Source organism: Stomoxys calcitrans, chromosome 2 (assembly GCF_963082655.1).
Source record: "Stomoxys calcitrans chromosome 2, idStoCalc2.1, whole genome shotgun sequence".
Lineage (NCBI taxonomy): Eukaryota > Metazoa > Arthropoda > Insecta > Diptera > Muscidae > Stomoxys > Stomoxys calcitrans.
This window is the reverse complement of record NC_081553.1, coordinates 223,904,746-223,931,151: the sequence shown is the minus strand read 5'-3', so window position 1 is coordinate 223,931,151 and position 26,406 is coordinate 223,904,746. Positions and strand designations below refer to the sequence as shown.

At 35.6% G+C, this 26,406-nt stretch overlaps 2 protein-coding genes across 4 annotated transcripts in view; one reads left to right on the top strand and one right to left on the bottom strand.

Annotated features, from left to right (window-relative positions):
* Positions 1-24,774, top strand: part of LOC106091078 (uncharacterized) — a 37,831-nt gene extending 13,057 nt beyond the window's left edge. The window contains exons 1-4 of one of the 3 annotated variants that reach the window (XR_009396881.1): positions 8,340-8,657; positions 8,733-10,438; positions 24,294-24,521; positions 24,605-24,774. Coding sequence is in view for 2 of the 3 variants with exons in the window: in XM_013257495.2 (XP_013112949.2) it covers positions 7,486-8,287; positions 8,356-8,657; positions 8,733-10,418 (2,790 nt within the window). In the remaining variant the exon portion in view is untranslated. Of the gene's footprint in view, positions 1-7,182; positions 8,288-8,339; positions 8,658-8,732; positions 10,871-12,910; positions 14,073-24,293; positions 24,522-24,604 lie in introns of those variants that run through there. The other 2 variants (XM_013257495.2, XM_059361819.1) reach the window with 2 other exon arrangements.
* On the bottom strand, positions 17,563-24,332 carry LOC106090687 (GILT-like protein 1). Its single transcript, XM_013256970.2, has 5 exons — positions 24,099-24,332; positions 21,133-21,264; positions 20,904-21,068; positions 18,025-18,162; positions 17,563-17,881 (listed from the first exon to the last, which is right to left on the bottom strand). Exons 1-5 carry the CDS (start codon positions 24,189-24,191, stop codon positions 17,771-17,773), a joined length of 639 nt encoding a protein of 212 aa, XP_013112424.2. The 5' UTR covers positions 24,192-24,332; the 3' UTR covers positions 17,563-17,770.
* Positions 24,775-26,406: the final 1,632 nt, after the last annotated feature.

The following is a 26,406-nucleotide window of genomic DNA, read 5'->3' as shown; positions in this document are numbered from 1 at the left end:
ATTTTCGGGGCCCGCCCAACCCCCAAGTAGCCGCCCCACCCCCAAATAGCCGCCTCACCCCAAGTAGCCTCCCCAAACACCAAACCAAACATGTTTGTCGACTACGGAAATATGGCCCTCAAAGGTATTTGGGAGTAGAGTACGAATCTAATATCACCATTCGGATGTAAATGTCTAGGGGACGTCCCACCTCCATAACCACCCCCAGGACGTGTTTGCTCACCATGACAATTTGGGACTCAAAGAGTAGTATTCAAATTGATGCTAATATTTTTTCAGGGTTAAGTTTTTGGGGGACAACCCCACTCCCCGAAAAACCCCTAAACGTACATATTTACCGACAATGGCAATATGCGGCACAAATGAGAGCTATTTAAGAGTAAAGCATGAAATTGATACCAATATTCGGGACCAAGATTCTTGGCGTCACCAACTTCCCCAAAACATCACTCAAGCAATGCGATGGCTGCCGGTTGTCCGTACCGGATTGACCCGATGGAGTTCTTCATCGACAAGGGCTGCCGCCTCAGTGTACAACACACTTTTACAATAACAAGCCCTCAAACAGAAATAATTTACCGGTCATGGCAATATGGGGCTCAAATAAAAGGAATTTGGGAGTCGAATACGAATCTGATATCCAAATGTGGGGCCATGTGTTTGGGGTACGTCTCATCCCATAAACCAATGGTAATGTGGTGTTTAAATAAGTGTTATGTGAGAGTAGACCACTATGCTGATAGTTTTTCAGGGCTAAGTGTCTGGGAGACCACCCCATCCCCCAAACACCCTTAAATCGGACATAAATATTTAACGACCATGGTAATATGAAGCTTAAATTTGGGAGAAGAGCACGAAATTGATACCCACTTTCGGGACCCCTATCTGGGCGTCAATATCACCCCCTATCCCACAAATCACCACCCTGGGTGCCTTCCCACTCTCAAAATCCCCATGAGAGAATCGGGCTCAAATAAAGTTTTTTTTGTACCGTAGCGCAGAGGTTAGCATGTCCGCCCATGATGCTTAACGCCTGGGTTCGAATCCTGGCGAGACCACCAGAAAAAATCAGCGGTGGTTTTCCCTTCCTAATCCTACATTTGTGATGTACTATGCCATGTAAAACTTCTCTCCAAAGAGGTGTCGCACTACGGGCACGCCTTTCGGACTCGATTTTAAAAAGGAGGTCCTTTATCATTGAGCTTAAACTTGAATCGGACTGCACTCATTGATATGTGAGCAGTTTGCCTCTGTTCCTTAATGGAATGTTCATGGGAAATTTGCAAGTGTCTGGGGGACCACCCCACCCTCCAAAACACCCCTAAATTGGACATAAATATTTAACGACCATGACAATTTGGGTCTCAAATAAAAGGTATTTAGGGGAAAAGCACAAAATTAATACCCATTTTCGGGATCAAGCTTCTGGGGGTCAATATCACCCCCTATCCCACAAATCACCACTCCAAAAATCCCCATGAGAGAATCGGGCTCATATAAAGTTTTTTTTTTTTTTGGTGTACCCTCCGAGCGAATTCATTCATTACTATTTTTTATACGTTTTATACAAGTACATGACGTTTCGACATTTACAACATTTTGACAGTTGAAAACCTAAAAAAACCAACATATAGACCATCTCAGAGTATTGTAATCTTCTGAAGATATTGCTACATTTTAAGTAATCCTTCTTAACTGTCATGATATTTGTAATTTAATCCAATTAGCCATGGATCTCCCCACTTTTTAATATAATATAAATTGACGTACTACATCTGCTTCTTAAGCGATTGAAGTATCCAAATTTGCTTGAATAGAAACCTGTTTAACCAATTGTCTATTGCACGCCAAACAACATATATTTACCGATGACAGGTGTCTTTTTTTTTCATTTTTTCCTAATGTTATCCTAAGTGTTCTTGAACAATACACACAACTAAAGAAAAAAAGAAAAGAGAAGTAAAAAATAAAACAATATTTGTTTGTATGAACTCATTTATGAGACGGTTATTGTTAAAAATATCAATATTTAAACGAAAATGAGTAACTTTAGCCAAGAGGAAACTAAAATTGTACAGCTGGACTAATGAAATGACTTTTTTTTTTTGTTAATAAAAGGCCAACAATACGAAACCAATGCACACATATTAGAATTTTATATATGCCAAAAGAGATGGAAAAAGAGAAATTTTAAAAGTTAAGTCTTTTGGCTTGATAGTTATTTGGGAGATTAAATCTTCAAATCAATAAAATTGTCCTGAAACACATTTGTATAAAGGAAGGGACATTATTCTAATAAACCTTTGCATACATATTCTATACGATATATTATGAATAAGATGAAGTGTTAGAACAGTATTTAGTGGAGTTGGTTTATTCTTTGAAGACCCCATATGTTTGTCTCAAAAGTCCTTTTTTGAAGAAAACTAAATAACTCTTACGATAGTTTGCCCACACCTGACAGTTTGGTATATTCTGAATGAAGAGTTTACCAAAAGTGATCGTGATTGATGCTCAAATCATATCAACTCACTAACATATTTCTCTTACATTTAACCTAATCATAGTTTAATATCAAAGGTTTTTTGCATAAAAAAATAAAATAAAATATTAACCATTCCTGCCATCCTCTGCACACACAGAGCACAACAACATTTTCTGAACAATCCCATGGCAGCCGGTTGTACGTACCGGATTGACCCGATGGAATCCTTTATCGGGGTACAACACACTGCTACAACAACAACATTTTCTGAAGGGAGGAGGAGTGCCAGAATCTTTATAATTAGTGGTTTTGTCATATCAATTCACAAATCAAAGTTTTGGGCTTGAATTAAATTATTTTATGATATAGAAGTCATATTTTAACAGAAATATTTCCGGAAGAAATTTAACTTCTTATACAACTATCTACACACACAGAGCAAATTGACATGTTTCGAATGAAGGAGCAGTTCCAAAAACGTCCACAATTAATAAGTTGTCATATCAATTCTTTCATGAATGTTTTGAGTATGAATTAAATCTTGTTATGATATAGATAGAAATTCAACCATTTATACAATCCTATGCACACACAGAGCAAATTTACATATTCTGAAAGGACAGAGGTACCAAAAACTTTCCTAGTTACCAAGTTTTCCATATCAATTAATTGATGACTGTTTTGAGTATCTATAAAATCATATTATGATATACGTCATTTTTTAACAAATTTTTTTCGAAAGAAATTTAACTACAATTTATTGCACACACAAAAGATATTTACATTTTCTATATGGAGAGCAATGCCAAAATCTTTTGCAGTTATTGGTTTTGCCATATCAATTCACTGGTAAATATTTTAAGTAATGTATTAAATGATCTATGAGATAAACAATTTTTTATCAACATGTTATAACTCATACGATCTACTGCACACATAATACAAATTTATGTAATCTGAAAGTAGGGAAAGTAACGATATTTTATATGCTAATGCTTTAATCATATCAATTCGGTAAGATTTTTGTGAAAAAAATATAGTATCAATTCAGAAGTGATTGTTTTGAGTAATGAATTAAATCTATATGAAAAATCCGCAATTACTTTTTGGGCAACCATAATATAGGCTTGTTTGAATAAAAGTACATATGTTTAAAAGAAATTAAACTTCTAAAACAATTTTCTGCACACACGGAGCAAATTTATATATTCTAAAGCAGAGAAGTACAAAAATCAAAGTTTTTGTCTTTTTTGAACAAAAATCTTTTTGAAAGGAATTAAACTACACATACCATCATTTGCACACACAGAGTAAATTGACATATTTTAAAAGTAGAGAAGTACCACAAACTGTCACAGTTGTTGGTTTTATCATATCAATTCACTAATGAATATTTTGGGTACGAAGAAAATTTTATGATAAAATCCATTTCTTCAAAAGAAATTGAACTTCTTGCACAATCTCCTGCACACACAGACCAAATTGAAATTTTCTGAAAAGATGGGAGTGCCAGATACGTTCCAAGTCCAACAACTTTTACAGTTATTGTTTTTAACATATCAATCCCCTAGCGAATGTTTTGAATTATGAATTAGATCATAATTTGATGTAAAGCCATGTTTGAACAAAAATCTGAAAGAAATTAAACTTCCCATACATTCTTCTGCACACACAGAGAAAATTGACATATTCAAAAAGGTGAGGAGTATCAAAAACTTTTACAATTAGAGGTTTTGCCATATCAATTCACTAATGAATGTCATGGGTACGAATTAAATCATATTACTCGTACGCTGTTTTTGAATACACATTTTTGGAAAAATATTTAACTGCTCGTACAATATTCCGCAAACATATACAAACATACCAAAATTGTATGCAAACATACCAAAAATGTTCACAGTTGGCTGTTTATTCAAATCAATTCAGTAGTGAATAGTTTGAGCAATGAATTAAATCATATTGTAATATAAGCCTTGTTTGAACAAAAATCGTTTTGAAAGAAATTTAACAACTCACTACCGAAAATAGAGATGTACCAAAAACTTTCAAAATAAGGAGTCTTGCCATATCAATTCACTAATGAATGGTTTTGAGTACGAAGTTAATCATATTATGATATAAGCTATTTCTTCGAAAGAACGAAAGAAGAAATCAGTGCACACACTGACCAAATGAAGATATTCCTTACGGAGAGAAGTATCAACAACTTCTACAGTTATTAGTTTTACAATATCAATTCACTAGCGAATGTTTAGAGTCATGAGTTTAATCATATTGTGATATAAACCTTGTTTGAACAAAAATCTCTGAAAGAAATTTTACTACTCATACACTTCCTTGCACACATAGACCAAATTAACATGTCCTAAAAGGAGATAAGTACCTGAAAATTTCACCTTGAGAGGTATTGCTATATCAATTCTTTACAGAATATTTTGGTTACGGATTATATCATATTATAGTATAAGCTTGTTTGAATAAAAATCTTTTTGAAATAAATATAACTACTCATACATATTCCTAAAAAAGAGAAGTACCAAAAACTTTCTGAAGGTACGAATTAAGTCATATTATGATATAAACAATTTCTTCGAAAGAAATTAAACTACTCGTATAGTCTTCTGCACACTTTTTCTGAAAGAAGAAGAGTGCCAAAAATTTTTAGAGCTATTGGTTTCATCATATCAATTCAGTAGCGGATGGTTTGAGTAATGAATTTAATCATATACATTTCTTTGCACACAAAGAAAAAATTTCCATGTTCTAAAAGGAGATGAGTTTCCGAAACTTTCACAATTAGGTATATTGCCATATCAATTCGTTAAAGAATATTTTGGTTATTTAATATTTAAATGTTTAAAGAAAATTAACTAAAGAAAATTAACTTCTCATACAATCCTCTGCACACACTCTGCAAACTACCATATTCTGAAAGGACAATAGTACCAAAAACTTTCACAGTTAGCGATTTTGCCATATCAATTCACTAATGAATGTTTTGGGTACGAATTAAATCATAGTATGAAATAAGAAAGAAATTGAACTATTCTTACAATTAACGGCACACACAGATAAAATCTACATATTCCATTAGGAGAGAAGTATCAAAAACTTCTACGGTCATTAGTTTTACCATATCACTTCACTAGCGAATGTTTTGAATTATGATTTAAATCATATTGTGATATAAGCCATGTTGGAACAAAAATCTTTTTGAAAGAAATTAAACTGCTCGTACAATATTCAACACAAAGTCTAAATTGACATATTCTGTAAGAAATAGAGTATCAGAAGATTTCGTAGTTAGTGATTTTGCCATATCAATTCACTTATCTATGTTTTGGGTACGAATTAAAACATATTAATATATACACCGTTTTTGAACAAACATTTTTGGAAAGAAATTGAACTACTCTTACAATATTCTGCACACACAGACCAAATTGACATATTGCAAGAGGAGGGGAGTATTCAAAATTTTCACCGTTATTGGCTTTATCATATTAATTCGGTAGTGAATGTTTTGAGTGTATTACTATATACCCCATTTAAAAAATTAAATTTTTTTTTCGAAAGATATTAAACTGCTCTTGCAATCTTCTGCACACACAGAGCAAATTGACATATTACAAATGGAAAGGGGTACCAGAAACTTTTATAATTTGTGATTTTGCCATATCAATTCATTTATGAATGTTTTGAGTAATGAATTCAGTCGTATATGATAAACCCAATTTTTTAACAAAATATTTTCGAATTCAATCTTATTACTCATGCAATTTTTTGCACACAGAGAGAAAATGGCCATATTCTAATAGGAGAGGAGTACCAAAAACTTGCACAGTAGAGGGTTTTGTCATATCAATTCGCTAATGAATGTTTTGGATAAAACATAAAATCGTTCTATGATGCATAAAAGTCACTTTTAAGATAAGCATACACTTACTCATACAATCTACTGCACACACGTTGCAAGTGAATATTTTCTGAAAGCGAAGACAAAAAAGAATTTTTTGTGTTTAATACATTTTTCATATTAATTCGTTTTATAAAAAAATATGCTAGTTTTTGTTTTATATAAAAGGCATTTTTTGAATTTAGTTTTATTTTTCATGCAATACTTTGCACACATAATAAAAATTAGCATAATTTGAAAGAAAAGAAACAGCCGAAAGTTTTGTAGCTAATACTTTGGCCATATCAATTCGTAGAGCAAGTTTCTTAAAAATCTATGGAGAATAGTACCCCTTTAAAAAGATTTTCTTTAAAGGAAACTTGGTTTTTCGAAATAACAGAAGTTTTTATATTTAAGGTTTAACATATTCAAATTCAAATATGATGGATTGCAATTGTTTGCATCCCAGGAAGCGTTAATTTTTTATTTATTATTATTTCATATACATTTTTTCATGAGCTGTAATTGTGTTTTTTATCTTAAAATCTTTTAAAAATGTTGACAGCTTTTACAATATTTACTTAATCTTTTGATTTTTCTTAATATATTTTTTTTATTTATTTTTAGATTATTTTCTTAAAATAATAACAAAAAAAATCTTAACAATAATCGCCATTTATCAATGCCATTTTCTTTCTACATACATATTTACTTGAGTGATTATAACAATATAACCATAGCATATATTGCCCAATATTTATTGAAGAATTTTTTTTCTCGTTTTTTTTTTTGTTTACAGTTCGTCAAAAATAATTTGCAGTCATTGCATGCATACTTGGTGGTAAAGCCTTCACATTGTTTATTATGAGTGGAGCAGTAAAAAGTGTTGTATATATGGGACCATATACCTGCGCTAACAACCAAGGTAAATAAAGGAAATTTGAAATTACGGAATCATAGCAAAGCAGAAAAAAAATTCGGACCATTCAAAAAGAAAGCCAAGCAAGCAGTTGAGAACTCGAGCAGCGGGTGTTGAGATTGAGGAAAATCTCACGCATTAAAGTAAAGGTGCCACCAAAAGAAAAAAAAAAAACAAGAAAACATGGAAGCAACTACAGGAACCCCCCAGGCCAATGGCGTTTTGTCCAATTCCCATGATGAGGTGGATTTTGTCAAAGTACAAAAACACAATTTCAACAACAACAACAATAACAATATCAATGAAAGCAATAGTTTTATAAATCTCAAATCGGAGCTACCAGTGCCAAAAAGTCAAAACGCCAAAGTGCCAAAGGAACGTTTATCTTTGTTTAGTTTCTCTAAGAAATCTCCCACAAAATCATCTTTGGAAGAGAAACCTGCAGTGGAAGCTTCAGATAAAAATCTTTCTTGCCAGTTGACCACAACTACGACACCAGTGCCCATAGGAACTCCTCCCAGACATAAGAAATTTGTAAAGAGCTCTTCATTGTCCCGTCTTTTGGGCAATACCTACAATGCCAAAAAATTCGAAAGAGAGGAGAAAAAAATTATAGAGGGCAAATTCAATACTTTCGGAGGTCGCCGTCGCTCCAGTGGTCCCTATTTGGAGCGTTTCAAACGTTATGCCAAAGAAGAGGGTGATGAGGTTAACTCGCCGACATCACCCACAGCAACGCCAGTTTTTGCTGTTAGAAACAAAAATGCAGATAAATCCAAGGGAGATACCTTGGATCGGCATTTAATGGCCTTGGAAAACTTCCAAGAGAGACATAATCAGGATTTGGGCTCTAAGGCCATGCGCACCATATCCCGAGGTCTAGGCAAGCTGTGGTGGAAGCGTACTCACAGCATAGACATCAGTACCCCAGATCCTGAATTTAAGGTCTCCTATCTGGGCAATGTTTTGACAGGATGGGCTAAAGGTAGGTGTTGTTGGGAATAATAAAATTGTCTATTTTTTATTTTCAAAACTTTTCTCCTCTTCCTTCAGGTGAGGGCTGTGTGGAAAAGCAGTTAAACACACTCTGGCGCAATTATACCCAAAACAACAAACCCGATGTTATAATGCGTCTGAAAGTATGTGCTTCTGGTCTGAAGGCCACCACACGACAACACGGACTAACAGAATACTGGGCCAATCGCATAACCCATTGCTGTGCACCAAAGAACTATCCTAGGGTCTTCTGTTGGATCTACAGGCATGAGGGAAGAAAACTCAAACATGAACTGCGTTGCCATGCTGTGCTGTGCAGCAAGGAGAAGCAGGTGCAAGAAATCTGTGATACTTTAAAGGTAAGCTAAGCCACAAATGTTTTGCCAAAACCTTCGGTAATAACTTTTTTCTGCCTCTCTCTCGCCTCTTTTCAGGCTAATCTCGAGTGTGCTCTGCGTGAATTTAAGCGTGAAAAAATTCTCAAACAGAATGCCCGCCTCAGTTTGGCCAATGCCGTCTATGACAATCCAAGTTTACCGCGTCGCAAAATCCTTTTAAGTGTGGGCAGCAACAATTATCGACCTCCCTTGGAGCGCTCCAAATCGGCTCCCAAACTTATGGCCATTGAAGAGGCCATAGGCGAAGAAGGCGAGGAGGCCGAGGAAACCAATGAACCCGAAATGAAACCTTGTTGCCAAAAGGATTCCCTATATCCAGCCATGACTTTGGGTCGTCGCCGTTGTCGTCGTGGCCATTCCATACGTCGTACTGGCCAGGCCAGACCTGTGAGTTTTAATGTAACCTCCAGCTGCAATGCAACTCAACAGCAGCAATGTTGCAATTCCAGCAACTCCTGCCAAGACAAACAAATTCCACAAACAATACAGTCTGCAAATGCCAAGAACGATGATGGCTCTGATGATTCCGATGATTTTGAAAAGATTTTGAAACACAACAACTATGATAGCAATGCCTCTTTGGCCAATGAATTGATGCCTTACTTTGATAGCCAAATGCATATGAACTCCAATAATAGCTGCAGTCTAAGTGATCTGAGAGGTGTTGTGCTGCTGTCCCCCGAAGATGGGGAACCTCTGAGTCTTTTGGCCACCATCAACATTGATCCCAATGCAGATCCCAAAAACGATTTTAATCTCAACCAAACAGACAATGCCCATGACCTGGACAGTCAAAGAGTGCCGGAGGATAACTTGGGGGTAACCCTAAGACGTTCTGGGGTTTGCAGTGATGGTGAAGAGGATTTCCTGGGTGAGGAGGAAGAGGATATGTATTTCCGCCAGGCAGCCATATTGAATATGCTGCATCGCCACTCCATGCGCAAAATGGCCAATCTGTCATTGAGCAGTGATGAGGGCAGCAGTAGCTTGGAAACAAATTCAGGTCTCAGAGACTCCGATGATCATGGCTCTACGCGTTATAAACATCAACAGCAGTCTTCCATATCATCGGATGCATCCTCGGTCTCATGCACCCTGAACTCCCATCAATCGGTAAGCGAGTCCAGTGCGGCCAGTAAGCGCAGCATTAGCAACGACAGTGCTGATGAAGGTTCTATATCGAGTGGCTGTGAGACAGCCAGCACAGTGACACAAAATCAAGATGACTTATCCTTACAATACCACCATCACCACCACCAAACACATCAACATGCTCTGCCCCATGATTTGGAAATATCTTCACTGGATTCCACTGCTTTTACAACAGAGGATTTGTACAAACATTTGCAAAGTCGCAATAACAGCGATGCCGCCACCACATTTAGCAGCTCCAGTTCGATAACCCTTAAAATGGATTCATCTCCCACAAATTCTATGAAAGATTTAGATGTTGCCCGAGAATCTGAGAGTCCCAATGTGTCCGCTGGCACAAATGTAAATCGTCCCCGAAGAACACGTCGTCAACGCGATGTCAAGCCGGACTCTGATTCGGAGTGCAGCGATGAATCGGGTTATGTCGAGTATCAGGAGAGGGGAGAGAAAAGTAATAAAACAAAATTGGAACAACCAAAGCCACAAGTACCGATAAAGCCTCAAGTACCACCAAAACCCATGCCACGAAGATTCATAAGCACACAAAGCAAGACTACAACAATTGTTTGAAACAACAACATTTCACAAGGGTAGGATAATAAAGCACTCACAATAGGGAACTCATACTGCTACCACTCCCTACAGGGGTTTTATAAAGCCCCCAATTCAATGGTTACTAAGTGCACTCAAGGAAAACTTTTGTGTATTCTGAAAATAGGTTTTCTTGTCAACTCTTATGTGCTGATGGTCTCTCAAAATCAATTCTCTGAAAGGATTAGGATTGAAATTAGACGAAAGTAGTACAAATTAAAATTCATACCAACCATGGCACCAGAAAACTGTATAATATCCTTTTTCATGGGTTATTCTTTGCACACAAGGACAACTCAATATGTTTTGCAAAGCGGGTGGTAATACAAACAATCACATGTGATACATTTTCCTATATCAATTCTTTTGACATGGTAATATTAAATTTTCCTCAATGATATTAAATAAAATAACTCATACGAACCATGGTACTGTGGATTTTAGAAGAAAACCCACACTACGAAAGGGTAAATTGAATGCTTTCGCCGTCGCGGTCGCCCGAATGGCCAAAATTTGGAGCGTTTCAAGCCTTATGCCAAAGAAGAGAATGATGGTATTAACTCCCATTTCATCACCAGGTTTCAATGAAGTTATCTTGGAAACAAATTTAATGGCTTTAAAAAATTTTCAAGAAAGACATAACCTAGATTTGTTTTCCATTTGAAGACAGCTTGTGATGGTTCTAAAGCCTGCGTTAAGTCTATAAGTTCCTCAATTTCAAATTTCTTTCACATAAAAAACACCATTCTAATGATACTAGCGACTGAGTTTGGACTGACCTGTAGATTTTCCTATTGCATATGGTTCACTGTTCATTTTAATGCAGTGCAATTTACCCAAGGTAGCTTTATGTGACATCAGGTCCGAATTTTTAAGTGTTGGATTCCACCATCTATCAAAGTCAGACCTTGCTTTTGAGTGTGCGCTCAAATTCAGTTTTCCCCGATATAGATGTGAGTACAAACCGTGGGGTCATCCCAGAGGGAGGGGTTAACGAACGGGTCTTGACTTCTTGAGCCACTAGAGGGGGCAATTATTACCCGATTGGAATGAAATGTTGCATGAGGTGTTTTGTTATGACTTTCAACTGATGTGCTAAGTATGGTTCAAATCGTTCCATATCCGAATATAGCTGCCATATAAACCGATCTGAGATCTTGACTTCTTGAGCCTCTAGAGGGCGCAATTATTATCCAATTTGGTTGAAATTTTGCATGAGGTGTTTTGTTATGACTTTCAACAACCGTGCCGAGTATGGTTCAAAACGGTTCATAACCTGATATAGCTGTCATATAAACCGATCTTGGGTCTTGACTTCTTGAGCATCTAGAGTGCGCAATTATTATCGGATTTAGCTTAAATTTTGTATGAGGTGTTTTTTTATGACTTTCAACTGATGTGCTAAGTATGGTTCAAATCGTTCCATATCCGGTTAAAGCTGCCTTGTAAACCGCTCTGCGGTCTTGACTTCTTGAGCCTCTGCAGGGAGCATTTGCTATCCGATTTAGTTGAAATTTTGTACAATGGCTTCTCTTATGACCTTAAACATACACATCGAATATGGTATAAATCGGTTTTTTAGCCTAATACAGCTCCCCTATAAACTGATCTCCCTATTTTACTTCTTCAGTGCCTAAAGTGCGCAATTCTTACTAGATTTGATTGAAATTTTACCCAATGACTTCTACAATGATCTCCAATATTCAATTCAGTTATGGTCCGAAATGAACCATAGCTTAATATTGTTTCAATAACATAGCAATTATTTTCGTTTATCCTTTGTTTGTCTAAAAAGAGATACCGGGAAAGAAATCGACGAGAATGCGATCCATGGTGGAGGGTATATAAAATTCGGCCCGGTCGAACTTAGCATGCTTTTACTTGTTATAAATAAAAGGATAACTTTAACTGGAACATTCGTTCTACATGCCAGTAGATTACCGTCTTCCTTGCTTGAGACCCGTCCTATCTTGACCTTACCCATTGGTACGCTGTGTCGAGAGCCCTTTTTACGTTCAATACACTCAAGAAGGGCATTTTTTCTTATGGAACCCTTTTGAAATTATTCATTTTTTGAGGCTGCGGGTGAATTTTTACTGTGGATTTTGAAATTTTATTCATTTCTCATTCATTATTTTCTACCATTTTTGCAAAAAGACAGTTTATAGATAAGAGCAGATAATATAGCAATTCTTTTTTTTTCTTTTTTTTTCCAATTCTTAGCTTGATTTTTGTTTTAAAACACATGCTCATCTTTGATTTAGAATGAATAGAATTTTTCCAATTATTTTAGGCGTATACGTTATATCATTAATAATGAATAAATAACATTACGTATACCACCCATTGTTCTAGTAATATAGGTTGCCCAAAAAGTAATTGCGGATTTTTTAAAAGAAAGTAAATGCATTTTTAATAAAACTTAGAATGAACTTTAATCAAATATACTTTTTTACACTTTTTTTCTAAAGCACGCTAAAAGTAACAGCTGATAACTGACAGAAGAAAGAATGCAATTACAGAGTCACAAGCTGTGAAAAAATTTGTCAACGCCGACTATATGAAAAATCCGCAATTACTTTTTGGGCAACCTATTTTTGTGTTACAATTAATTCAAAAACCATAAAAAAAACTTGTTATTTGAGGACCCAAGCATATCTGCATTTCAGAAAGCATAAAAATTTTTCCATACCTGCACTTACAGTCATCCAATACCCAAACTCCCCCAAACAAAGACGAATTTTAGTCTAAGGTGTTATTATTTTTTATATTTATTAAAGAATTATACAAAAAATATATCGAGTGTCTGTTTGCCAAGGCAGCTAATCTACATGGGAAAGTTACAAATGAAATAGCTTTGAACCGTTTTTTGTTTCTACACAACTCCAATGTGCTTTAATAATGTTTACGTATACCCAAACCCAATCCCACATCCAAAAGAAATCTTCACACAAACACATATAGACATTAGAAATTGTTAAAATCTGTTTACAATGTTAAAGAAATTAATAATAATTTTTTTTACACATATACGAATTCTTGCTCCCTCATAACACCCCCAATTATTTTAAATACAATCTAAGCTATATTCTTTTCTTTGAAAGTTAAAAAAAAAACAACATTGCATAGTTTTTATAGACCTAATATAGTTTATTATAGTTAAAATGAAATAATTGTTGGTTTTTGTTTTTAAATTTTTTGTTTTTCTTTTTTAATACACATATATACAATGATTATTATCATGTTTAGTTTTAAGTTTGATTTTATATTAATGATATTTCATTTTACTTATTAAACATATTTCGAACGTTTTTCCATTGTCTCATTCATTTTTGCATTATGTTCACATTATTAGTTTACATTTATCTTATATAATTTTTAATTTTTAAATTTTATGTTACTTTTAAAATTCTAAAAATTTCATTCATCTCATTGCCCTCTCTTCTCATCCTGATTATAGCAATGAATTTATTAAGAAGTTTAGCAATGTATGTACGAAAAAGTTTGTCATTGTGTGCATGCATATATTTTATTTATGTTTTAAGTTTCATTAATATAATATATACATATATAAAAAAAATTGAAAATTAATTAATAAATAAATATACATATGTTACAAGAAGAAGAAGAAAATATTATTTTTTCTATATTAGGAATAGATATTGGGAGTCATAGCAAAAATCATCAGAAGGATTTTGGCTGAAGGCATCCCGCCTGCAGGATTTCATACTCAGGTTTTATGAGGCGAATGTTGCAATGAGCATCTTAGGAAGTTTGTCAGGGTCCCAAGCCTTGTTGCTCTCTCGCTCCTCTGCAAGTTGGCGGGAGTTTATAAGGCTTTTTCATTTAATTCTACCCTATCAAATGGTCACGATCTTTTTGGGGACAGTCAGGCGGAGCTGAAGACACTGGACTAGGATGACTTACATCTGTTGAGTAAGGCTAGTCTGTCACTTTGCTTTGGGTCCCGGCTCATTAGAAGGTATTAGAGAATAAACTTACCGACACGCCAGTAGTAGTTCAAAGATAGACCTGGACTTTAATATTGAATCGTCTTGCCCACCCCTTTGTTTTATCTTCCGCAAATTAGCTTGAGTTAATAAGGCTTGGCAGTTAAAGAAAAAACAAGTAAAAGCGTGCTAAGTTCGGCCGGGCCGAATATTGCATACCCTCCACCATGGATCGCATTTGCCGAGTTCTTTTCCCGGCATCTCTTCTTAGGCAAAAAAAGGATATAAGAAAAGATGTGCTTTGCTATAAGACCGATATCAAGATATGGTCCGGTTTGGACCACAATTAAATTATATGTTGGACACCTGTGTAAAATGTCAGCCAATTCGAATAAGAATTGCGCCCTTTGGGGGTTCAAGAAGTAAAACAGAGAGATCGTTTTATATGGGAGCTGTATCGGGCTATAGACCGATTCAGACCATAATAAACTCGTATGTTGATGCTCATGAGAGAATCCTTCGTACAAAATTTCAGGCAAATCGGATAATAATTGCGACCTCTAGAGGCTCAAGAAGTCAAGATCCCAGATCGGTTTATATGGCAGCTATATCAGGTTATGAACCGATTTGAACCTTATTTGATACAGTTGTTGAAAGTAAGAATAAAATACGTCATGAAAAATTTCAGCCAAATCGGATAAGAATTGCGCCCTCTAGAGGCTCAAGAAGTCAAGACCCAAGATCGGTTTCTATGACAGCTATATCAGGTTATGGACCGATTTGAAGCATACTTGGGACTGTTATTGGATATCAAAACAAAATACTACGTGCAAAATTTCATTCCAGTCGGATAATAATTGCGCACTCGAGAGGCTCAAAAAGTCAAGACCCAAGATCGGTTTATATGGCAGCTATATCAAAACATGGACCGATATGGCCCATTTGCAATACCAACTGACCTACACTAATAAGAAGTATTTGTGCAAAATTTCAAGCGGCTAGCTTTACTCCTTGGGAAATTAGCGTGCTTTCGACAGACAGACGGACGGACTATATCGGTATATGTTTTAATATAGCTGTCATATAAAACGATCATGGATCTTGACTTCTTGAGCCACTAGATGGCACAATTCTTATCCGATTTGGCTGAAATTTTGCATGAGGTGTTTTATTATGACTTCCAATGACTTCCAACAGCTGTCCGGAGTATGGTTGAAATCGGTTCATAACCTCATATAGCTGTCATATAAACCTACCTGGAGTAAATTTCAGCCAAATCGGAAATAAATTGAGCAATAGTCTTAGAAAGAAACCATGTTTACACTGTTCATTAAATGCGGATTTAGTGTTCGCGTCAGCTGATTTTATAAAGGGAAAACAGATGATCGAGCCATTAAATCCGGATTTAAAGAGCAGTGTAAACGAGGTTTTACATTGATCACTAAATCCGGATTTATGGCCTTTTCGAGATTTAAGTGATAAACCCTTTGGTTTTTTTTAGGTTTCACAATACAAAAATAAATCCCATTTTGCAGGATTTATTTTTAAATCCCAAATAAACCCGATATCACGGCTGAATAATCGATAAAAGTACCAAAATATGCAACTGTACAACAATAACTGTGTATGGTTGTGTGTGATATGTACATTCATATATACGCTTGTACGCTTGCGTAAGTCGTTCAAAACCCCCAAAAACGCAACGTAAACGGTTAGGATTTGTTTTTGGATTTAGTTAAATCCAAATCATAAAAATTGCAATGTATACGTGCCATGAGTTCGTCCGGGCCAAACCTTAGATACCCTCCACCATGGATCGCAATTATCAAGTTCTTTGGCCGATATTTCTTTATAGACAAACAAAGGATAATGGGTAAGAATTGCTATGCTATTTCAGCTATACCAAGTCATGAACCGAGTGGGGCCATACTCGGTTTGACTGTTGGAGACCAAAGTGAAATTTGTGCAAAATTTCATCCAAATCGGATAAGAATTGCACCCTTAGTGGCTCAAGAAATAAAATTGGAAGATCTGTTTATACGGGAGCTATATCAGGTTATAGACTGATTCAGGCCATATCGAACGCGTATATAAATACAAGAAGTCGTTGTGCAAAATTTCAACCAAATCGGATAAGAATTTCGCCGTATAGAAGCTCACGAAGTCAAAATCCGAGATCGGATTATATTGGAGGTATATCAGGTTTGGATCATACTGGGCACAAAACCCTTTGTGCAAAATTTCCGCCAAATCGGTCAATCCGAATCAAGATCCGAAATCGGTTAATATGGAAGCTATATCGGCTTATGAACCGATTTGCACAGTTGTTTATGGTCAAACCAAAGCACTTCATGCAAAATTTCAACCAAATCGAATGATAATTGCGCCCTCTATCAGCCCAAAAATCAAGATCCAAAATCGGTTTATATGGGAGCTATTTCAGCTTATGAACCGATTTGGATCATACTTGGCACAGTTGTTGATGGTCAAAACAAAACACTTCATGCTAAATTTCTGCTAAATCGGATAAAAATTGCGCCCTCTATCGGCTCAAGAAGTCACGATCCAAAATCAGTTTATATGGGAGCTATATCAGGTTATGAATCAATTTGGATCATGCTTGACATAGTTATTTATGGTCAAAACAAAATACTTCATGCAAAATTTCAGCGCCCTCTGACAATAATTGCGCCATCTAGCGGCTCAAGAAGTCAAAATACGCGATCGGTTTATGTGGGAGCTATATCAGGTTATTAAATGATTTGGACCATCCAGAGTTGTTGGAGGTAAAAATACCGATTGGACCATACTTGACACGAGTTGTTGGAAGTCAAAATAAAACATTTGGTGCAAAATTTCAGCCAAATCGCATAAGAATTGCGCCCTCTAGAGGCTCAAGAAGTAACGAGCCCATACCGGTTCATATGGCAGTTATACCAAAACTTGTACCGATATAACCCATTTACAATCCCAACCGACCTGCACTAATAAGAAATATTTGTGAAAAATTTCAAGCACCCAGCTTTACTCTTCTACAAAACAAAAACCCAAAATGCAGCAAATTGCAACGAACAAGATCCATAAATCAACTGTCAATGGCCTCTACATCACAATTTTGCGTGTGACACAGAAAAAGTGAAGAAAAAAAAAACTCCATATGGAAACTGCATACATATTGACCCACATTTTTCGGTTTTCATTTCTGTTTTATTTATCAAAAAAATTAATACTCGTAATTTTTTTTTTATTCTTTTAATTTGCGCCAAAGCAAAGATTTTGATCGTTGGGTTGTTGTTTACATAGTCTTACGTTAAAGTTGTTTCATGAGCATTCGACGGTACTTATTTCTCCCCATGTATTCCCTCCTTGCCATTCAAGCCATTACTGACAGACATCAGAGTGTAAGGAAATATCACCTCGTTTTTGCAACAAATAACAAACAGTACCACGGAAATTACGCAATGAGTTGTCCTGCAGTTGTTGATCGAAAACCTGTAATGGAACATCGAAATTATTTTTATTTTCAAAAAATAAAAGTGGTCTTGTTTTGAGCTTATAAGGAGAGAGCGAGAGAGATAGGAGGCCACTCAATTCCACTCTTTATGGTGGTCGCATGCATTTTGGGAAAAACTTACACCATCATAAACTATGGTGGGCACAAATGTTGGTGCATACGAGTGCGTAATTTGTTCCGCTTCCAGTTGCAGCAGAGTACCTAACTCACTGGTCATGCATGTATCGATGTCATTGGATAGACCGGATGATCTGGCGCACTAAAACAAAAGGGCAAAGAGAAAACCTTAATGAGAAAGCAAGATCCTAAAATCAACAAAAAAAAGACATAAAAAATAAAAAACAAATGGGGAAAGTCAATAGATGTGGCCAAAGAGACTCTACAAGCGATTATCAAATTCGAAATCTACAACAATTCTAAGAAAATTTGTCCAAGAAACCATAGGTCTAAAATCAAAATCGAGCTTCCAGCCTATAACTAATTTATCTTCTAGGCCAAGACGAAACGTCTGAAGACCCCTTGAATATGTCCGTCTGTCCGTGTTTTCTTTCCATATCGTTTGTCCGCCTGTTTCTTTTTTTTTGTAATCAAGGTGTAGGTCGCATTTATTATCCAATCATCATGAAATTTTCCACATATAGCGCAGTATGCACCTCTGGCAAAATCTTCGTTACCATAAGAAATGCACTGACATATTCTAAACGAAATTTTCGTTACCGGTACCGTTACCCAAAATTTCGCTTGCTGGTACGCAGCTCAAACGAAATTTTCTTTGCGTAACAGGGTGACATGATAGGCATTGATGAATTTTTTCTTGGAACTACGAATGAAAATTAATTTTTTTTTAGTATTTAGCTCCATGCAACATGAAAGTTACTTGCAAATAAAAACGATTAATAACAGCACATATGTACTTGAGAAGCCAGAAACGATTCAAATTCTGCCAAAATTGTAAATCGATGTTTGTCGCCATCTTGTATTCTTGACATCTATTTCTCATTGGCGACATAAATGTCTTGGCTGCAACCGAAAATTTCGATAGAGGTGCATATTCAGCTGAACTCTGTAACGAAGTTTTGCTATAAGAAATGCATTGACATATCTTAAGGGCAGTATGCACTTTTAGCGAAAATTTCGTTTTCATAAGAAATGCATTGACATATCCTAGCACGTACGCAGTTCAAATGAAAAATTTTTTGCGTTACAAGGTAACATAATAGGCATTTAGGAATTTTCGCTTGCAAATACAAATAAAAATTTACATTTTGATGTTTCATGCAAAATAAAATAGAGTAATTTAAAAACAAAAACGACCAATTTTAGTACATAAGTACACCCAGTTGATACCAAACGTGCTCATTTCAATATCATACGGTATTGATAGTAAAGCAACACCATATGGTACAAAAATAATACCGTATAGTTCAAAAATAAAACCGGATGGTATAAATGAAACATAAAATGATTAGTACCGTTTGGTGCTTGACTTATTACCGAACTGCTATTGGTTTTAATACCAATCTGTTATTGGTTTTAGTACCAGTTATTGGTTTTAGTAGGTTTAGGTTCGGTTAGGTAAGAGTGGCAGTCCTTTACAGACTCACTTAGACAATTTTAAGTCCATTGTGATATCACAGTAGCGACAGACCAAGGTTTCTGGCGGGAATGGAACCCACTACCTCTACACTGGTAATCGAAGCACGCAACCAAATCGGCTGCCCCCTTGGTTTTGGTAACACAGCATGGTTTTCCACACAAGAGACTATCATGTTTTTCAAGTAGAATGTCCTTAGAATTTGTACAATTTCCATTTTCACTGCTTTCGAAAATTTGAACAGGTTTTTACGCATGTATTAAAACTTTTTATTTATTTGTTTAACAAATATTTTGTCAATAATTATTTTAAGTACAAAACTTAACAACATTTCTGGAGCGATGACAAGAATACAAATATGACGCTGTCAATTCTTAATAGTCTACTTTGTCTGGTATTGAATTGATACCAAATGGTATTAAAAACCTTTGCCAATGACGCGAACAAAATAATACCAGGCGGTATTGGCAAAGTACCGCCATTTTTCTATCAGTGTACTTTGTTAGCCAAAAATGATTAAAAATCGGTCAAAATTATGAATCGATGTTTGTCGCCATCTCGTATTGTAGTCTACATAACTATTTTCCAGTGAAGATATAAATATCTTGGCTGCTGAAACCGAAAGTTTCGTTTGAGGTGCTCATTTGCAAGCAAAAATATCCAATGCCTATTATGTCACCCTGTTACGCAAAGAAAATTTCATTTGAGCTGCGTACCTGCTAGCTTAGGATATGTCAATGCATTTCTAATGAAAACGAAATTTTTCGCCAGAGGTACATACTGCCCTTAAGCGCAATTTTCGTAATTTCGTAAAACTACGAACCGGCATTTAAGGAAAATGCTATGAATGGGCTATTACCATGACATAATTACTAAGTAGTGTATCGTAAACAGCTGAGTACAATTTTTTCTTGCGAAACGCACTATCTGTCAATGAGTATTGGTTGTGTGCGTGTATTTTAGTTGAGAACCATAACACACACAAAACAACGAAAAATTGCGCGAACTAGTAACATACACAAAATCAGAGTTGTACTAACCACTTATTTTGACAGATAGTGCATTCAATATTTTGTTGTTGGGTAACTGCCACTACCTGTAAATGAATATATATTGGCTATTACCCATGTAAAAGCCTAAATTTTGTGAAAATCGGTTCAGATTTGAATAAAGAGAGCCCCCACATAAAGTATCCAACCGGCTAATGGACTTCCCGTTAAAAACCGGAAGCTCCGTTTTGTTTTTGGGCCCTTGGTTTCTTGGTCAAATATTCTTAGGAATCATTGAATACTCCGATTTGATAACCGCTTTGTCGATTACAAAATTGATCCACCATACTGAGCATATGTTGTGTAAGTAAATGTATAAAACTTTTAGGACCTCAAATCGAAAGCTCGCAAACTTACATCATCAATTCCTCTGGATTTATTGGAAATTGTCATTTGACACACGGCAAACTCCACTTGCTGTTCTTGATCATTGGTCTGTTGTAGTATGCATGATTGTTGACGATTTCCCAGGCATTCTTTGGGTCCATGTTGGCAATAGAATTGAGCACCATTATTCTCGGACTGAAATGGAAAGAAATAAAATTTTAAATTCTTGAGTTGTTTAATTCAATCGAAGCAAACTCACATAGGACTTGCCAAATGGCACCAGGGATATATCAATGTAATCCTTTAAGTCATTATAATTGGGCCCCAGTTGACGTTGCATAAAACGAACACTATCCGGACACAAAGACTCATAGAGCACCAATACTTTTAGCTGAAAATTAGAAAAAAAGTGAAAATTAAATAAAAAAAAAAAACATGTAAAAGCGTGCAAAGTTCGGCCGGGCCGAATCTTATATACCCCCCATTATGGATCGCATTTGTAGAGTTCTTTACCCGGTTATAGGCACGCAAAGGATAACGGATAAAAATTGCCATGCTATTAAAGCTATATCAATCCAACGGGAAATGTGTCAATGTCAATTGTCCCAAATGTATCGGTCCTAAACTGGAGAATTAGTTACCTGTCACGGGACATATCCTACAGGGTATGAAAAAATTCAATTGTTATAACTTATGATTCTTAATGGTTTTTAGAAAGTCGCTTAATTATTGTTAAAAAAAAATATTTCAATCCCTTTTGGCTAATAAAGTACATATGTGCTGTAATTTATCGTTTTATTTTTTATGTCACCCTGTTACGCAAAGAAAATTTTATTTGAGCTGCGTGCCTGCAAGCCAAATTTTTGGTAACGGTACCGGTAACGAAAATGTTGATCAGGATTAAGGCGGTATTAAAAATACGGTCTCACGCGAACAGCCGGCCAGGTTTAACGGTATTAAGATGACAGATTTTTGTTTGCATTCTTTTTTTTGTTATCTTCTTTCTCTCATATTCTCTGCTCACGTACGCACATGTATATACACACGCACACAAAACGTCAATCAGATGGCGCATTGCACCAAATGATTTGTGGTTGTTGTACAAATGAGACCACCTTTAATTGTTTTGCCATGGTTCAGGATATGTCAATGCATTTCTTATGGTAACGAAAATTTCGCCAGAGGTGCATACTGTGCTTTAGGTCAGGGAAGAATATCTCCGTTTAATGGAGTCAGATTTCGTACGGCCACTGGGGAGCCCGCAGCAGTCAAAGGAAAGGTTGTTTTGAAGTTGACTATCGCCAATAGATCAGTAAATTTTTTACACTAGTTTACACTAGCCGACATTGTTATGATAAAGTTATAATTGGTGCAAATTCCATGATTGCTTTTGAACTCAACCTGGATATGAGGTAACCTGGGATAACGTTTAAACACCGATAACTGGGGTTTATGCCTTGAATATGCCTGTTAGGCGTTTGACTACGATAATAACTAGGAATGCCGTACCGATTAATAGGGAACCAATTAATCCCAGCAAAATTTTTGCTTTCAAAGATGTAGAAAAATGTAGCTATTGGGGTTCTTGATGTACTCCAAGACTGCACCAAATGTTGTGAGTTTAACATAGGGTTGCCGGTTCAAATCAGCTGTGCATATTCAGGTATAACTCCCAAATTAATTGATCTCCCAAATTTACTACCTAGTCTTAGCAAATTTGCTTATGAACATTCGATTCTTGATCCCTTAGAGGTCGCAATTATTATTTTTTTTTAAGTCGTGCAGGCAGTTTTTGTTGTTGTGCAGTGTGTAGTGTTCAATCTTTCGTCTGTTTCGTTTTGTTGAATATTCAGATCAAGGAACTCTGCGTGTAATTGAGCCAGAACTGTTCTGGTTTGCCTTGATTGATTTCTGCAGCTGAAGAAATCGAACAAAACTCTGCTTACAGGACTAACAGGATTCGTACTTGTTCGGTTCAAAAACTACCTTTTTAGTATCATTTAAATTTTTATATTATCCATCCCTGATCAGGGGATTTTTCCCGTGCAGAAATTTTCAGAATTGTCCAGCTGTTTTATGAAAACCAGCTGTTTGATTCAAATACATTGTAAAAGAGAGTAATGCTGCCTTACTCTCCTGCAAATTTTTACTGGAAAAATACACGAAGAGACCTATACTTTGGTTGATTTCTCCAGCTGAGGAAATTGAGTAATCAAACATAACTTTGCCTGCAGGACGAACAGGAGCCGTACTTTTTCGGCTCAAAAATTACCTTTTCAGTACCATTTAAATTTTTTTTATTTTCCATCCCTGACTGGAGTTTTTTTTCAGCAGAAATTTGCAGCATTGAACAGCTGTTTTGTGAAAATCAGCTGTTTTATTCAAATAATTTGCAAAAGAGAGTAACGACTGCTCTTACTCTCCTACATATTTTTACTGGTAAAATATGCGAACAGAACTATACTTTGATATGAGAAAAATATTCCCGCTGCTGCTGTTTAGAAAGTTCTTGGGATATTATGAACCATACGGAGATCGGTTACCGTGGGCCCACCTTTTGCTATAGCCGAAAACCGAATAAGTTTTTCACAAATGGTCTCTTATTTTTTTTTTCAATTTGTAATAACCAGAGGCCACCGTAGCGCAGAGGTTAGCATGTCCGCCTATGACGCTGAACGCCTGGGTTCGAATCCTGGCGAGACCATCAGAAAAAATTTTCAGCGATGGTTTTCCGCTTCTAATGCTGGCAACATTTGTGAGGTACTATGCCATGTAAAACTTCTCTCCAATTTCGGACTCGGCTATAAAAAGCTTAAACTTGAATCGGACTGCACCCATAACCAAGACACTGTTATTCACTAAAGAACTTCCTATAATACAACTCTTAAACTCACAAATTGCCCCATATAGGGTTAAATAAAAACTTCTCCAATATATCTCATTATTTGTACGTGTTTTAGAATTTTTATAGTTATGCAAACATTTTTATGAAACACCTTATAGAGGAACACAACATTTTTATGGAGGAACACAAGTTTAAAAAAAAAAAATATTGCACAACTTTTAAAGGTTTTTTCAATTAACACATTATTTTTTTATTTTTTTATGGTCTGATCTTAAAACGATTTCAGGAAATTCATATCCCATGCATAGCAGACTCTCCAACTTTCAAACCTTGGGAATAACCCATGGCAGACTTTAAATTAATTCAGTTTTTTTAGTCACCTTTTCTTGGTTGGCTTTGCGGGTTAATGCACTGCTAAACAAAGTCACCGCCACCATGAAGAACAAAAACAATGTTAATTTTGTTAAAGCCATATTCTCACGATAAACCAAGATTTTTTGTTGTTTCTAAAGAAATTTTTATTGTCTTATAAAATTTGAATTCGTTGTTTTGTTTTCTCTTGGTGCTGCATATAGGAGGATCAATGTGTCCCTTGCGTGCTCCTATATCAGTTTTCCGCCTTCAACTGATTCAACTTCTATGGACTTGAGAGCGACCAGCCTAGCGCTGCCATGAAATCAATATTTCGAAAAACCCCCCATCGCAGTCGTTGTGGGCCGTTGGTGCGTTCAGTGTGCCAACAACAAAGCAGCGTTGGCAATTGAAGATATCGCGCAACAGCAACAGTTTAACAGTGTTGCCAAGTATAAAAAAAATTTTAAATTTAAAAAAATTAAAAGTATTTGAAAATATTTAAAAAATCTCTAAAATCTTTTTTTATCTACAGAGGCGGCCAGAAAGAATAATTGATCTCATGACAAAATTGTAGCAAAGAGGTTAGCGTATCCGCCTATGGTGCTGGAAGCCGGGGTTAAAATCCAGGCGGGAACAACTGAAAAAATTTTCAGCGGTGGTTATACGCTAAACTGATAGAAAAAGGATTGTACTTTGCCAATATCGTCTGGCACGTTTTGGCAAATATTTTTAATACCATTTGGTATCAATTTGATACCAGTCGAAGGAGGCTATTAAGAACTAACGGAAATAGTAAAAACAAACATGATAAAGCCTCTTGTGTGGTAAAGGATGCTATGTTGGTGTATTCATATGAAAACAACTTCTGGTAATCAATGGGTTATGGAATCAATTGCCGAATACAAAGAATTCAAGTTGTTTAAGGTGTAATATTATTTTTTGTAATTATTTAATTATAAATGTTAACTTAAATAAAGCAAAAAAATAACACATTCTCAATGGCTTTTTATTTTGGTTCATTAGGGGGTGGAATTTTCAATAACGATTTGGTATAAAACCAATACCGGTTTGGTACTAAAACCAATACCAAACTGGTATTGAAATCAATACCAGTTTGGTATTGAAATCAATAAAAGTTTGGTAATAAGGCTAGAAAATTTTCAATTTTTGATGCGAAAAAATTTTTCGAGTTGAGTATACAGTATTGAAGATTATGGCAATAAATTCAGTTAAGTGCAACTCCTAAGTTTGTCCTTCAAGAAACAAGCTCAAAATCGCATAATCAATATCTGAAAATGCTAAAAAATCAAGGTGAATTTGAAGTTGCTGAAACACCTTTAGTTTTGCGAACTTCACAATTCTGAGGACACCGTTGGATTCGTGAAGAAAATTCCTTTCCGTAATGGTGGTAGATAAAGCAATACTCTCTTCCATTTCCTTGAAAACTTTACGAGTTTTGCTTCAAAATCGCATAATTGATATCCAAAAATTCCCTTTCCGTAGAGGTACTGCATAAACCAATACTAGAAAGTTTTCTATGAAAAACACTGCAAAAACCAACGTTTTTTGAGCGTAAAAATTCAAAGACGTTTTCAAGGCCAATAACGCTGTAACTCCTTCATTTTTTCGAATTTCGAAAAATTTTAAGCATTCCGCAATTTGAATTTCGAAGACGATTCGCAAACTAAACAGAACTATTTGAAATTTCACATTTCATTTTTTTTTGCATTTTTTTAGGAAAGGCTAACCCCTTATGAAAATTTTCAATTTTTGATGCGAAAAAATTTTTCGAGTTGAGTATACAGTATTGAAAATTATGGCAAAAAATTCGGTTTAGTGCAACTCCTATGTTTTTCCTTCAAGAAACAAGCTCAAAATCGCATAATCAATGTCCGAAAAATGCAAAAAAATCAACGTGAGTTTGAAATTGATATAACATCCTTAGTTTTGCGAACTTCGAAATTCTGAGCACACCGTTGGATTCGTGAAGAAGATCTCTTTCCGTAATGGTGCTGGATGAAGCAATACTCTTTTCTATTTTCTTGAAAACTTTACGAGTATTGCTTCAAAATCGCATAATTGATATCCAAAAATTCAAAAAAACCAACGTGAGTTTGCAGCTGCTGTAACTTCCTCAGTTTTGCGAACTTCACAATTCTGAGGACACCGTTGGATTCGTGAAGAAAATTCTTTTCCGTAGAGGTGCTGAATGAATCAATACTGTTTAGGTTGCTATGGAAAACATAGCAAAAACCAATTTATTTTTGGCGTAAAAATTCAAAGTCGTTTTCAAGGCCAATAACGCTTTAACTAATTCATTTTTTCGAATTTCGA

What these genes read in the sequence shown, in the direction of transcription:
- LOC106090687 (XM_013256970.2), bottom strand. Translation starts at nt 24,191, where the DNA reads ATGGCTTTAACAAAATTAACATTGTTTTTGTTCTTCATGGTGGCGGTG. An exon ending in GCAAAGCCAACCAAGAAAAG is followed by an intron (nt 21,265 to 24,098) that starts GTGACTAAAAAA and finishes TCTAATTTTCAG; the next exon opens with CTAAAAGTATTGGTGCTCTA. An exon ending in TGCCATTTGGCAAGTCCTAT is followed by an intron (nt 21,069 to 21,132) that starts GTGAGTTTGCTT and finishes TTTCCATTTCAG; the next exon opens with TCCGAGAATAATGGTGCTCA.